General features: G+C 41.0%; 1 protein-coding gene across 1 annotated transcript in view; it reads right to left on the bottom strand.

The window, feature by feature from the left end:
- The window catches only part of CCDC40 (coiled-coil domain 40 molecular ruler complex subunit), a 708,731-nt gene extending 697,233 nt beyond the window's left edge, over positions 1-11,498 (bottom strand). Inside the window, exon 1 of the mRNA XM_085617438.1 lies at positions 11,418-11,498. Within this exon, the coding sequence (XP_085473564.1) occupies positions 11,418-11,428 (11 nt within the window). The 5' untranslated portion in view covers positions 11,429-11,498. The remainder of the gene's footprint in view (positions 1-11,417) is intronic.
- Positions 11,499-12,867: the final 1,369 nt, after the last annotated feature.

Raw genomic sequence — 12,867 nt, forward strand, 5'->3', positions numbered from 1 at the left:
GCCTGGAATCATTATTAAGTGTTGCGAACCCACAATCAATACTGGCTAGAAGTTCACTCCTGATAATTATAACTCACCTTCTTTAGAATTCTTCTGAGTCAGGTAAGTATGCACCCTGGATCCTCTGACAAACGAAGGGAGGGTAGCAAATTCTAAGAGAGGGTTATGCCATTTGGAGTGCTTCGATTCAAACACATCAATAATTAAAGCCACAACTGTGGGCTCCCAAGGAGTCTGGGAGAAGAATACTCTCCAATGCATCAGCCATAGTCAAAAGGCATAGTGCAGAATCCAGGTGACTAGGTCTCAGTCTTGGTTTGTTGCACTTAGTTCAGTATGAATAAACAGATGTCTAGCCGTGTCTGGGTGTCCCCAGGCTCACTCAATAAACTAACCAAATTGACAGCCAATTGGAAGCAAGGATTGCTCTTTCCTGAACCAATATTTTTCTTGGGCATTTCTGTATGCTTACACCACCTCAGAGTTCTATTAACTGCCCTTGGTGTGCCACGTTAATGCTATACATGAATTAATCTCAATGGTAAAACTTAAACTCCAGCAATCCATGAACAATTCTGGAAACTAAATTAGCAATTCACTGAAGCCTTCCTACCAATCCCCCCACCACCAGCACCTGAGAATCCTCATCAACAATTCAAATTAAAATCTTAGCTATTATTACCAAATTGTATATGCCATAGTAAGAGCCTGTCTTACAGAGACAGGTGTACAAGAAGAAACTTTGTTTCCAGAAAAGCCAAGAATTGGGAGATATGCTGGGTAAAGCACCGCTCTGCTTCAGCAATGTACAGCCAACTCTAGAGTATGTTAAATTGAATCATGAACAATTTCAGGTTTTTTATTCTATTCATATACTGTCAACTTCGATACAGAAATATGAACAGTGTCCCTCAGTAGTGTTTCAGCAAACATTTCAACAATTTATCATATTGGTGATCTGTAAAAGACAATTGATTAAGTATCAAAAAAGTATCAGGGAGGTTTTGAATGGAGTTAAAAAATGAAACAGCCTTGCATGGGAAAACGGGGAAAGTCCGTTTTTTGAAAAAAGAATTTATTTGCAACAGTCAATGGTGGTGAATAGTTATAAGTAAAACAGGTCAAGTAAACAATACGAGATGTTAAGGGGTGAAGTGAAAAAATAAACACAAGAAAAGCTTCCAATAACGAATAGGTCAAACCATCAAATGAGACAAAAATAGATGCCAGATTTAATCAGCAGCACAGATCAAAAGATTTGGCAGCAATGAGGGGTACCAAAGAACTGCAACGGCGAAGTGAGACAGGAAGCCAATGCAAACTAGTTAAATTAATATTAAAAAATCAAAGGTAGAGGAAAAAAATAAAGAAGTTAAAAGAACTCTTCTCTCATTCAGCCACATGTTAACACTTGGGTGCAGGTACATTCCGCCTCTCATGTTGGCCTCACAAGAAGGAATGAATACCGAAAACCACTTCAATGAAAGGTGTCCCTTAATCCATCTATTGTTTTCATCCATTCTCAATCACATGAGGATTGTAAACACGATTTACATGTTGAGGAATGCAAAAGATGTCATTATACACTAGGTATTGCAACCGGGTCTTAAAGAAGCTGCTAGCTGCGACCTTGTAGCCCCTAGAGACGTTTGTAAAGCAGACAACAGTTTCAAAACACAATCTCTCAGATGTACGTTCTCCTTTTGGAAGCCATGCCATACCAAAAAGGAAGGTCTCCAGTGAAAAACCTGGCAGGCCATGTGTGGAGTCCCTATCACTGAGAAACAATGGCTGGAAGTTTGCAGAGACTTACATCAGAGCATCCTGAGTGTGGCACACAGGAAAGCACAATATAAAATACTACTTAACTGGTACAGATATCTAGCTAAATTGCAAATGTTGGAGGGGGTGGCATACGATCGGGAATGCAAGAGACATTTGGTGGGAATATCCTCGTAATAGGCTATTATGGTCCAAAGTCCTGGAAGCACGTAAGAAAGTATTTGCCGATCCGTTACCCTGAGATATTACAATAGTATTACTGATGGGTGGGACCACCTTCTCTGAGCTACCAAAATAGCGCAGACAAGGCTATACTTTGGAACTGCTTAGGAGCGGGAAAACAACAATCACATTTCTTTGGGGAAAAAGCGGACACTACGCCCCCACTTTGGCCCCTCCTCCACACCACTTTCTATTACACATTGGTATACTAGATTGTGGAAACTCCTATCAATTGAGAAAATGGATTGAACGTAGGTGGAGCATGTGTGAAATCCAGTTGTCTCTCATCTGTCAAAGGAAACTTTGTCTCTTACATACACACCTAAACTGAAAAATTGAAATTACAGTTTGAACATGACTGAATAGGATACAAGTCCAAAATTCAATAGTAGGGTTAGTGTTCCTTGGTAAAACTAGAGTAAGGGAGGCACGGGTTCCCAAAGTGTAGAGGGAGCCTCTGTTTGGGTATTGGGAGAGGACAGGCAATAAGACTGTTTATGTTGCCCTAACATGTGCCCTAGAGGATGTCATGCCTCATCATTGGGCGATGCTCCTCGTTGGGCCGGCGCTGCAATGCCCAGCAGGTCCCCCGAAGGGTCGCTTTTTATGTGCAAAGATCTGAGTGCTATAACAGGCAGCATGGGTACAGTACTTTCCCATAATAAAAGTTGAAGTCACAACGGCAATGGAAAAAAACATCATTTTAGGATCTCCTACATAAAAGTGATTTTCATAGGCCATATCAATGAGATAAAAATTATTAATTTTCTAGAATACTTATTTCTTTGCGTAGAACTTTCATGTGCATTGCAAAAATATAATCTTAAATAAAACTTCATAAGATTTTGTCATTATTTGGGCCGTGATGAGTTCTGCCTTAAAGTATTTTGTGGAGGCACACACTAATTTTGAGAAATATTAAATTTCACTGGCAATATGATATTTATGGAAATTGGTTTCACCTGTTGAGGATGACAGATTCAAAAACTTGATGGTTAATGGCTATCCGTGGAAAGCCAGGTCCAAAATGGATTTCTATATACATTTAGATGGAGTAAACTGAAGAAAGTGCTTCAGTTTCATATTCAGTTTAGATACTACAATTGGAGAGAGGTTTCGTGGAATTCAAAGTGATGGTGGACCCTCAAGAAGTCTCCTGGTTCCAAAATAGTAACTTTGCATGAGTAAATTAGGCTACATGCCCTGAGTTCACGGGGTTCAAACATGTAAACCTACTATTTGTAGTAAATTTACACTTGTAAATGATGATAACCTAAAGTAGTAAAATTACTACAAAGTGGAAGAGTTAGTTTACATGTGTAAATGTACTCACCTGTAAGATTACCATTGTGAATAGCTCCCAAATTATATATGTCTGGCAGGGCTTTTATCATCTCTCTTGAATCCCACTTTATCCATTTCCTATTTTTGAACACCATTAGATTAATTCCAATTTTGGGCACCTTTTTAGCATATAAAAAGCACTCTCTTCAAAATACTATCTGACTCATATCAAACCTCTTTGTTCTACTCTTTCCAATGGACTACCCTGTTTCTCACCCTATACCTCTATCAATATATCCATTAACTCCACTCTCTCATTCATCCCAAACCCCATACCACTACTATGATCCCTAAAATAACCCTTTCGAGACTCTTACCTACTCCACCCCTTCTTGCATCATCTCATATTTCATTTTTACTATTCCGATTCACCAAAACAAGTCTTTCTAGACTCTCCCTCTGACTCTTCCCCCTCCACCTGCCTCTACTCACCCCAAGCCTCCTCCTACTGCTATGAGCTCCAAAACAAACAACATTTTTAAAAATGTTTTAAAAAATCTAAATCCTTCCCTTCTATCCCTCGACCATCCTTTTCAATCCAAATAACAGACTAACATGTCCACCACTCAAATTAATTTCATTTCATATTTCACTATACTAATTCAACACTAATCCTTTATGGGCTCCGGAGTAGCGTGCTACTTGCCGAAAAAGCACTTCAAGGGCTCATCAGGGGTAGCAAGCTCTATGTAAATGCAAACCTTTTTACCTCTTTTACCCCTTTGCTATCCTTCCCAATCCAAATAACTGACTAACATATCCACCACTCAAATTACTTTCATATTTCACTAAACTAATCCACCACTATCACTGTATGAGTTCCAGAGTAGCGTGCTACTCACCGAAAAAGCACTTCAACACCCCCATCAAGGGTATCAAGCGCTATATAAATGCAAACCATTTTCCCTCTTTTATCCGTCCACTATCCTTCTCAATCCAAATAACTGACTAACATATCCACCACTCAAATTACTTTCATATTTTCACTATATTAATTCACCACTAATCATTTATAGGCTCCGAAGTAACGTGCTACTTGCCGAAAAAGCGCTTCAATGCCTCGTCAGGGGTAGTAGGCGCTATATGAATGCATTTACAATACAATACAATACAAAATATCTAATATATCGATAAACCATATCTCCTCCCAAAGAAACTTTGATAGAAAACAAATGCCTTCAACGTTCAATGCGCAATCCATGGTATTATAGTATTTCTTAAGAACCAAAGTAAATGCATATAGAAAAGGGATTTTTTTTTAAATAAAATCAGACAAATTCCATAACTACATTTTTTGTTTCAATTACTAGGTGAACATATAGCATTTAACTTACAAATTTGAAATGATAAACAATGAAGGTGGGATTGTAGTTCTAAAGGGATAGTAAATGAACTTGTTAGAAAGCAGTTTATTATATTTATTTAGGGGAAAGGCACGATTTTATTTTTCCAAAACCACTTTGTCCCGAATTCTTCACAGAGAAAGAAGCAATGAAGTCCACATGGAGCAGCACAGGTAAAGATCTAAATGCTCTACAACTTCATTGCCTTTTTTATCAGCAATGAATTTTAAAATCTGAGAGACCTACAAGAGGTAAGATAGACACTTTTATTCTGAAAGGTGGGACCTTTTTATATACGGTAAAAGGTTTGTTTGTTAATAAACAATATCTTGAAGGCTGATGCAAAGGAAGCCAATCAACATGTTCTCTATTCAATACCAAACACGATTTGTTGCTGCATTTTGAAATCTCTTTAAACTAACGGCCAGAAACAGGGGCAGAGCTACACCTGAAGTAGATTCCATTAGATGAAATCAAGACATGATGAAATCAGGGCCACACCTGCACTGACCCTCTGAGGGTAATAAGGTAATAATTTACAAAGTTCTCGCAAATGGAAATGTCCTAACTTGACTACTGTCCAGAAGCGATTGCGCTGATAATGTCGAATTATAAAGTACTCCAGCATTACGAACCTGGAATGCTTGAATGGAAAAAGTGCCAAGTCAACCATCCACAGCACTGAGTGCCAGAAATAAGGTTGAGGAGTGACCGTAACCCCTGTCTTTGTAGAATTATGTTTGTCACTTCCCTCCCATGCAGTGATTGATTGTATTAATGCATATATTCCAATGGAGATGTCATTAAGAGTGTCTATAAAGATGTAAGATTTACTCATCTTTGTACCAAGTTTTCAATTAGAATAAATAATAGTCACATGTATGTATTGAAGAACATTGGTGAGAGCATTGATCTTTATGGGGCGCCATTCTGAGAAGTGACAACAGTGGACTCAAAAGTGGCACAGCCAAACTGCTGATGATCGGTCTGATAGAAAAAGTCAGCACCAATTCAAAGAAACACCCGGGATTCCCCATCACACCCACTCCCCCCACCAATTCAAGAGAGATAGGCCAGTTTTATCAAATGCAGCAGACAATTCAAGAAGGCTCCGGTCTGTTAATTTGTATGATCAATGTCAGTTGTCAGGTCACTCATATGGTTATCATGACTGACTCAGAGCCTCTCCTCAGATCAGATGCTTCCCTTAAATGGATTCAGAACATTGTTATACTCCGTGTCAGCTCAGCTGTCTTTCAGCTTCCTTCACACACTGGGACTCACTAGCTCAAATCACAGCCAGGCAGGCAGGCAACTAGAGCCAAATTTCGGGGGGGGCTGAAAAAGATTTCGGGGGGGGCTAAGTCTTCCAGCCATAGGCAGAATGGCTGTAAGAAGGGGTAAAGACACAACAAAAGCCTCATTAACGAGTAAATGGTCTTTTAAAGACCCGTGAAGTACTCTGGTGCGGCTGCAATTAGACGGACGCCAGCCCGCGAGGCTGTCTCGGCCGGGCTGTCACACACGACGGGGGGGGCTGAAGCCCGGTGAGCCCAATGGGTGTTGCGCGCCTGCAGCCAGGTGAGTAGACCCACTGACCGTTCCTCTGCGGTTTTATCAATGAAGCAGCCCACCCTCACCAGCTGAGCTGACAGGAATCTTTGCAGAAGTGGCAGTCTTGCATCTGTCCGAGTGAGGCCTTGCAAAATATATGTGCCTCCTTTTACACCTAAATGGGCGTCTCCAAATATATGCACAGTGAGATTTATGGTAAACTAGTATAGGATTGAAAGTTATGTTTTCGTGTGACACTGTCTGAAAAACCAGAATCCTGCCAGTGAAATTGGTGCTATCGGAGGCTATGATAACAGCCACTTGAAAACGTGTGGTTTCATATTCATGGACCCCAGGTACCAAATCATAATGAATCTTTGGTGATCCAGAAGGAGGGTGGGGCTGGACCTTCGGATCCTGTGCTTGCTTTTAGTGGCTGACCATGCATACTCTAGCAGCATGAAAGTCCACTGCTATAGAATATGCTGGTTTTCATGATCCACATGGCTTCCTCCTCATCCCCATGTGGCTTATGGGAGAACATGTTGATGCACAGTCCTTAAGGGCCCTAAATAGGGGCAATCTATGCTAGGCATAGTGATAATCATGAATCTTTTTTTGCTTAAACGCTGAACAAAATCAGAAATGGTGGTAGGGGACAATCTGCCCCATCAGAATTGCACATTCCAGTGCAGTATCCCTGCAGAAAGCAGGAATGCAATAGTGGCCACCTGCAGCTCTTGCTCCATCGCCTAAGTCATTAGGGGTGTAGAGACATATGTGTCCATTGAATCCTCAGAACACATTTTTACGCTGAGATGAATTCCGGGTGCTTTGTGCTAAACAATACCATGCAGTGCATTTTACCCACACACACAGGCAAGTTCTTCCCACCTGAAAAGATTTTTGGAATCTACCGATAAGAGTAGTCAACAGTAACCTACTTGTACAGAACCTCTGTTGGTTGCATTCTGATGCCCCTGCTGATCAATATTCCACTACCAGTTTACCATAGTGCAGTGATACTCAAAGTACGGCCCGGGGGCCGCATGCGGCCCTCCTGACCTTTACATGCGGCCCCCTGGTCAAGAGCAGCACTGGGCTGCTGTTTTCTCGATTCAGCAGAGGCATTGAGAAATAAGTGAAATACACTGGCAAGCCTTTATTTAGAGGTTAATTGAAGCTAAAGAAAGGAAGTAACTAGGTTATCCTACACTGCCTAACTTTAGAAACACTTTTATTTCATCTTGCAGCAGAAGTGTAAAAATATAATAAGGTCTCTTCAAAATTCAAAAAGTGTATTTCATTAACATGAAGAACAGTTTCAACTTAGTACATCACATTATATCAGTGCATTAAGAAGAATTTTTTTTAAAGCAAATGTTTTAAAAAATTAATTTAACAGTCATTCTTCCCCCAATCCTGACAATAATGTCAATATCGAACTAAGAAGTAAGTCAATTGTTAAGTCCACTCTTTGGGCTGGATTCCAATATACACGAAAAACATTATAGTTAAATAAATCAAACACAGGAGAAGGTTTTGAACAATGCACATCCAGAAGGCATGTAGTTCAACGTCCTCTTTGACCTTTTTTTAAGATGTTAATGAGTACCCATGCAATGGTAGTTCACTGCTGCACTGTACCTACCTGAAAAGCCCATAGCTGACCTGAGCTAAATGTCAGGCTCTAGCAAAGACAATGACCCGTGGCATACCTGGTGAGTATGACACATATGGCTATAAATAAAATCTGAACAGCATTTTCTACTTGAACCTCTTCTTTGAGATGGCCGTTCAAATAAATACTCCCAAGTATAAGCATTCTGAAGCCAAGCTGTGCTTTAAAGATAAATGTTTGGAAGCATGCAACCTAAGAAAGTCCTGGAATCTCCTTTCTGTGATTTTTGCTGTGATTGGTGTGATAGGCTTCGGAAGAGATTCTTTTTTTTGGTAGGTTGGGGAGGCCAATGATGTAACATAAAAAGAGTGCACCGCCTTCTTCTCACTTTGTACTACATCAAACAGCATTGTAATTCATATAATTTGCTAGATTGTCTGATCAGATAATATTTATTGTATTTTGTGTGTTGACCCTTTTGGAAATAAACTGTACTTACGTTTTAGTAGAAACATTTCTTATACAGTGACAGGTTGACCTAACCTGTGATATGTGACCAGCACACCTTCTCAAAACAATCATGACCCTGTGCCCTTTTTCTGATTTGATGTTTATAGAGCTTGACAAATACCCATATGTCAATGGGTCTCCAGATCGAGAATCTACATAATTAAAAGAAATAATGATGACATACTTTCATATTCACAATGTCCCATCCTATCCTTGCACAATGATTTAGGTATATTGGTGTGAAAGATCAAGCCCTGAATTGCCTCATCTCTTTTTTATCGGAGCGTTACCGAGCTGTTTCCCAGGTGCCTTTTATGGAGAAATGTTCACAAGTTAGTGAAATGTACACAAGTTGGAGCAAGAGAAAATCAGGACAAGTGTGAGGTTTTTAACATGTGTAGGGCCATTCACTAACTGTTTAGGTCCCATAGCATTTCAAGACTCTACTAGATCCTGAGTTTCTTTTACTGAAGGGTCATTGATTCAAACACTAAAAACCCCAACCAGAAGTATTTTGTTAGAAATCAGAGTTAACGGCATCATACTGTCCATCAGATAATCAACAAAAGACTTTACAGGCTCAGGAGGTCAGAAAATCAACATGACTTTGAAGGTGCAGTGACATTGAACTTGATATTTAACACCGAGGCTTTATCAGTGGGTGTTAAATTCATATTAGGCTTTGCAAAGTTCAAATGCTTGCAACTAATTAATCTACATGGCAGATTTTATATTCTCGGCTGACTATCTCTATTTCAGCACTAGGACTATATTTTGCAAGTCACCTCTATCGAATAGTGTACTAATTGAAGTCCTTAATGATAATTATTCAGAATGTGTGAAGTAGATGTTTTCCAGGGGCTGAATTCCAGACTGTGAAAGCAGAGCTCAAATCCCAGTTTCCTTCTTGAGCAAACTGTGTGATCATAGGCATGGCACTTCAACTACACAGTGACTCATTTTCTTTAAGGTTGAAAATTAGAAGCACTTTTGAGTAATAGTTTACAGAGCGTTCTACAAGACAAAAAGTATTTGTATATGATTCAGTAAAGTATATGTTTGATCCATAAACAATATTAGCTATAATACACACTAAAAAGTGAATTGCCTCTTTCCTGCCTCATAACATTGTCAGGTCATTTAGGTTTTAAATTTATGAAGGACTTTAAGTGGGCCTGGTTCCTCCAGGTCTCAGAGCTGGTAGTAACTGAAAAACAGACAATAACAAGCATTGACATAGCCAATAGGTCTCGCCTTTGGGACCTTATAAGTGTTTAGCCATGCAACAGTTGCATAACTAAATACTTATAAGGTCCCAAAAGCGAGACCTATTGGCTATGCCAAGTGGCCGTGAAAGTGATAGCGATCAAACATCAAAGCGGCCGTGTGGCCACGAAAGTGAAAGTAATTGCGGCAAGCGCGGCCGCGCACATGCACTGTAGCTCTAGGCTGGCCTGGTAGCACTTTTTGGAGCCCTCTCAATAAGTCAGTAATCGCGGCAAGCGCGGCGCGCGCACGCCGCGCACATGCACTGTAGCTCTAGGCTGGCCTGGTAGCACTTTTTGGAGCCCTCTCAATAAGTCTCGCCAGACCAGCGCATGCGCTGGGTCAGGCGAGACCTAAAAAGGGTCCACATCGAGCTCTATAGTTATTTGCCTCACTTTATGGCAAAACCCCGATTAATTTCTGAATCACAAATGCAAAAATATTAAGGTAATCCATGTCAGATATTTAGTTCCTGTTTATATTTGACATGTTTTGCTTAATCTTGCGATCCCAAAGAGTGTTCGCTATTTCCAGGATGTTGTGCTTCTAATTTTTTTTTTCTTGCAGCATATTACTCTTTGAATAGTGCATACTTTGGACTGAGTAGCCAGCAGGTGTTTATAACAGGCCACAATTGAGAGCTCTGGAGTTGAGGTTGATGGCAGCCCGAGTTTCTCACAGTTACTGTCAGTGGGTCAAAAAAGGTGTACAGAATACATGTACCTCTAATCATTGGCCATTATGCAATGTTCACCTATTCAGCTGCAATTGTCATTCTGCGCAAATCTGTGTGAAGGATGTACATGGATCTCAATGTACTGACAAAGGGTAAGTTAAAAAAAAATGCAGTGCTTAAAAGTAAGAAAGTGCCCCTTGTGTTTGTGGAACGGTAAAGGGAAGGAGATGCGAGGAAGTACATGCAGGAGAGAGGTAAAAGAGGGCCCTGAAGAGGAAACGGATGAGGTGTAAGATGTACAGATGTCCAAGATGTGGCTAGAAAAAGGGTGTAGGTGTTGAAATAAGACCATCTGGAGTCCGCTGCCTCTGGTGTTTAATTCACAGTTTCAACATTGAAACATTTCCAATATTATTCACAAAAAACATTGTTGCTACTTGTTTATTTTTAACAACTAACAACCATTGAAAAAGCAGATAAACATGGCTGGTGTTAAGTATATGTCAATTGGTGTGTTATTTATTTGGATGCAATAACAGAAAGCTCAGAGGATGATAGTTAGGTATTGCGTTTAAGGCACGCCCCTTTTAGAGGCCCCTACCCCACATTTTTTATCCGTTTTTCATGACTCTAAATATTGCTAAAATCAGATATCCAATCGTTTGTACAATAATGAAATACTATGCTCGTTGCATGCTGAAGAGCATTCTCTTATTTTCGCGATGGCTCGCCTAGGGTCCAATTTTGATTCTTACGTCCAAACCAGATTTCTGCTTTGACGCTTGCTCTGCTATCCCTGTGCATTTTTTGAACGTCGGTTTTGCTCGCGTCTGCCCATAAAACTGTCTGTTAGACCTGCCCTCCCTACAGTTCCCGATATCTACTACCTTCCCTTAGCAACGCCCCCGATGAATGTTCCCCCTCCTACTGTTGTTTCGACAATACCATCAGCTCTTAGAGACGCCTTCTACAATTGCCCAAACGGAAGAATCTCCCATTTCCACTTGTTTGTTTCCCCTCTGCGCCCCACCACCTAAAAAAGCTTTCTAGTCCCTCTATCACATATATTCGGTCTCCGCAAGTTCGCTCCAGCTCTCACCTCTCAGACATCTTTGCGTTGCTAGGCTACGCTATCAACTTCCGGGAGTCGCGTCTACGCAGACCGTACCAACTTTGCGACAAAGGGGGGCGTGTCGCACGTACTATGAAGTATGTCTTGCAGGGGGTATGCTGAAAATTGCTTTTTTGTGCTGAAGGTCAAAACGGCGCGCAGAGCCCCCGCCTTGTTTACAGATAGTACAATCCTAGCTTCAGCCAGAACAGTCTTTAAACCAGTGAAGGTTTATTCGAAGGAAACAAAAGTCGGTCTAACGTAGCGGTATGAAAGGGAAGAAAGTAGAGGATGTGGCTGAACGGCCAGAGCTGTCGACTTTGGAGCTGGGGAGCCAGGCTCGAGCTTCGCTGGGGTGTCAGTTCAATATTCTGTGCTTCTGGGCAAATCACTTAATCTCCCTGTGCCTACCAAAAATGAATGTGTAATGTAACTGGTGTGCATGTAAAGCGCTTCAACACCGTCTGAGTTCGCGCTCTATTAAACTGCAAACAAAACATTTGCAAAGCAATAGGTCTCGCGTTTGCGCGAGTTTTTGCTTTTGGCATTGTAAATGACAATGCCTTTTATTTGTGTGCTTTGAAAACCAACACATAAAAAAAGCATTGCTATTTATAATGGCAATAGCTCAAACTCTCGCAAATGTGAGACCTCACATGAAGCATATTGAAAGGGAGGGAGTGGTGAGGGAGGTCCGTGTATTAAAGGGCAATGCTCAGCTGTGCAAACGGCACCGACAAAGTGAATATGATGAGCTGCGTCTAAAGAAAGGGGTGCGGCCGCCATTAAAGTGAAAGCCCCGCATAGGGAGCTTTCATGAACAAAAAAAAAAAATGGTGTGTGATCTTCACAAACAAATGTTTGAATTTGTAAAAGCGTCCTATGGCGTGCTTTCACTTTAATGGCGGCCCCAGTGGCGTCATGAAACTTGAGGGGGCCCCTCTGCAAAGTACATGCAGGAGGCCCCCCCATGCTCTGGACCCTGTCCGGATCTCTCAGGTCAGGTACCTGGCAGAGCCAAAGGGTGCCCCTGAAGCTTGTACCCCGCGCATCACGGGAGCTTTTGTTATGCCACTGTGGGCAACTCATCATCAGCTGTTCATCTTTGAAAGGAGGGCTTTTTATCTTTTTCAGTGTACTCAGAGGGCACACTCAGTACTATTGACAAATAGTTGCACATAAATTTACAAATCTAAACTTAGCTGCCTGTATAATATGTGACACCTTCAATGAGTTTTGCCTTTTTAGCGAGTGTAAGTGCTGAACTTGCACCTGTATTGTGAACAGTGAGTTTTCATATCCCAGAATTCCAAGTGGTGTTACCTATGAAGGCGTTGCAGAAAACCTAGCCACTATAATTAATTTAGCATGAGTCAGCCAGTTGGACTAGCGACCCCGTGCTGATAAAGGAAAGAGAGAAAAAGGGAAAACGAGGATG

The sequence above is a fragment of the Triturus cristatus genome, chromosome 7 (assembly GCF_964204655.1).
Source record: "Triturus cristatus chromosome 7, aTriCri1.1, whole genome shotgun sequence".
Lineage (NCBI taxonomy): Eukaryota > Metazoa > Chordata > Amphibia > Caudata > Salamandridae > Triturus > Triturus cristatus.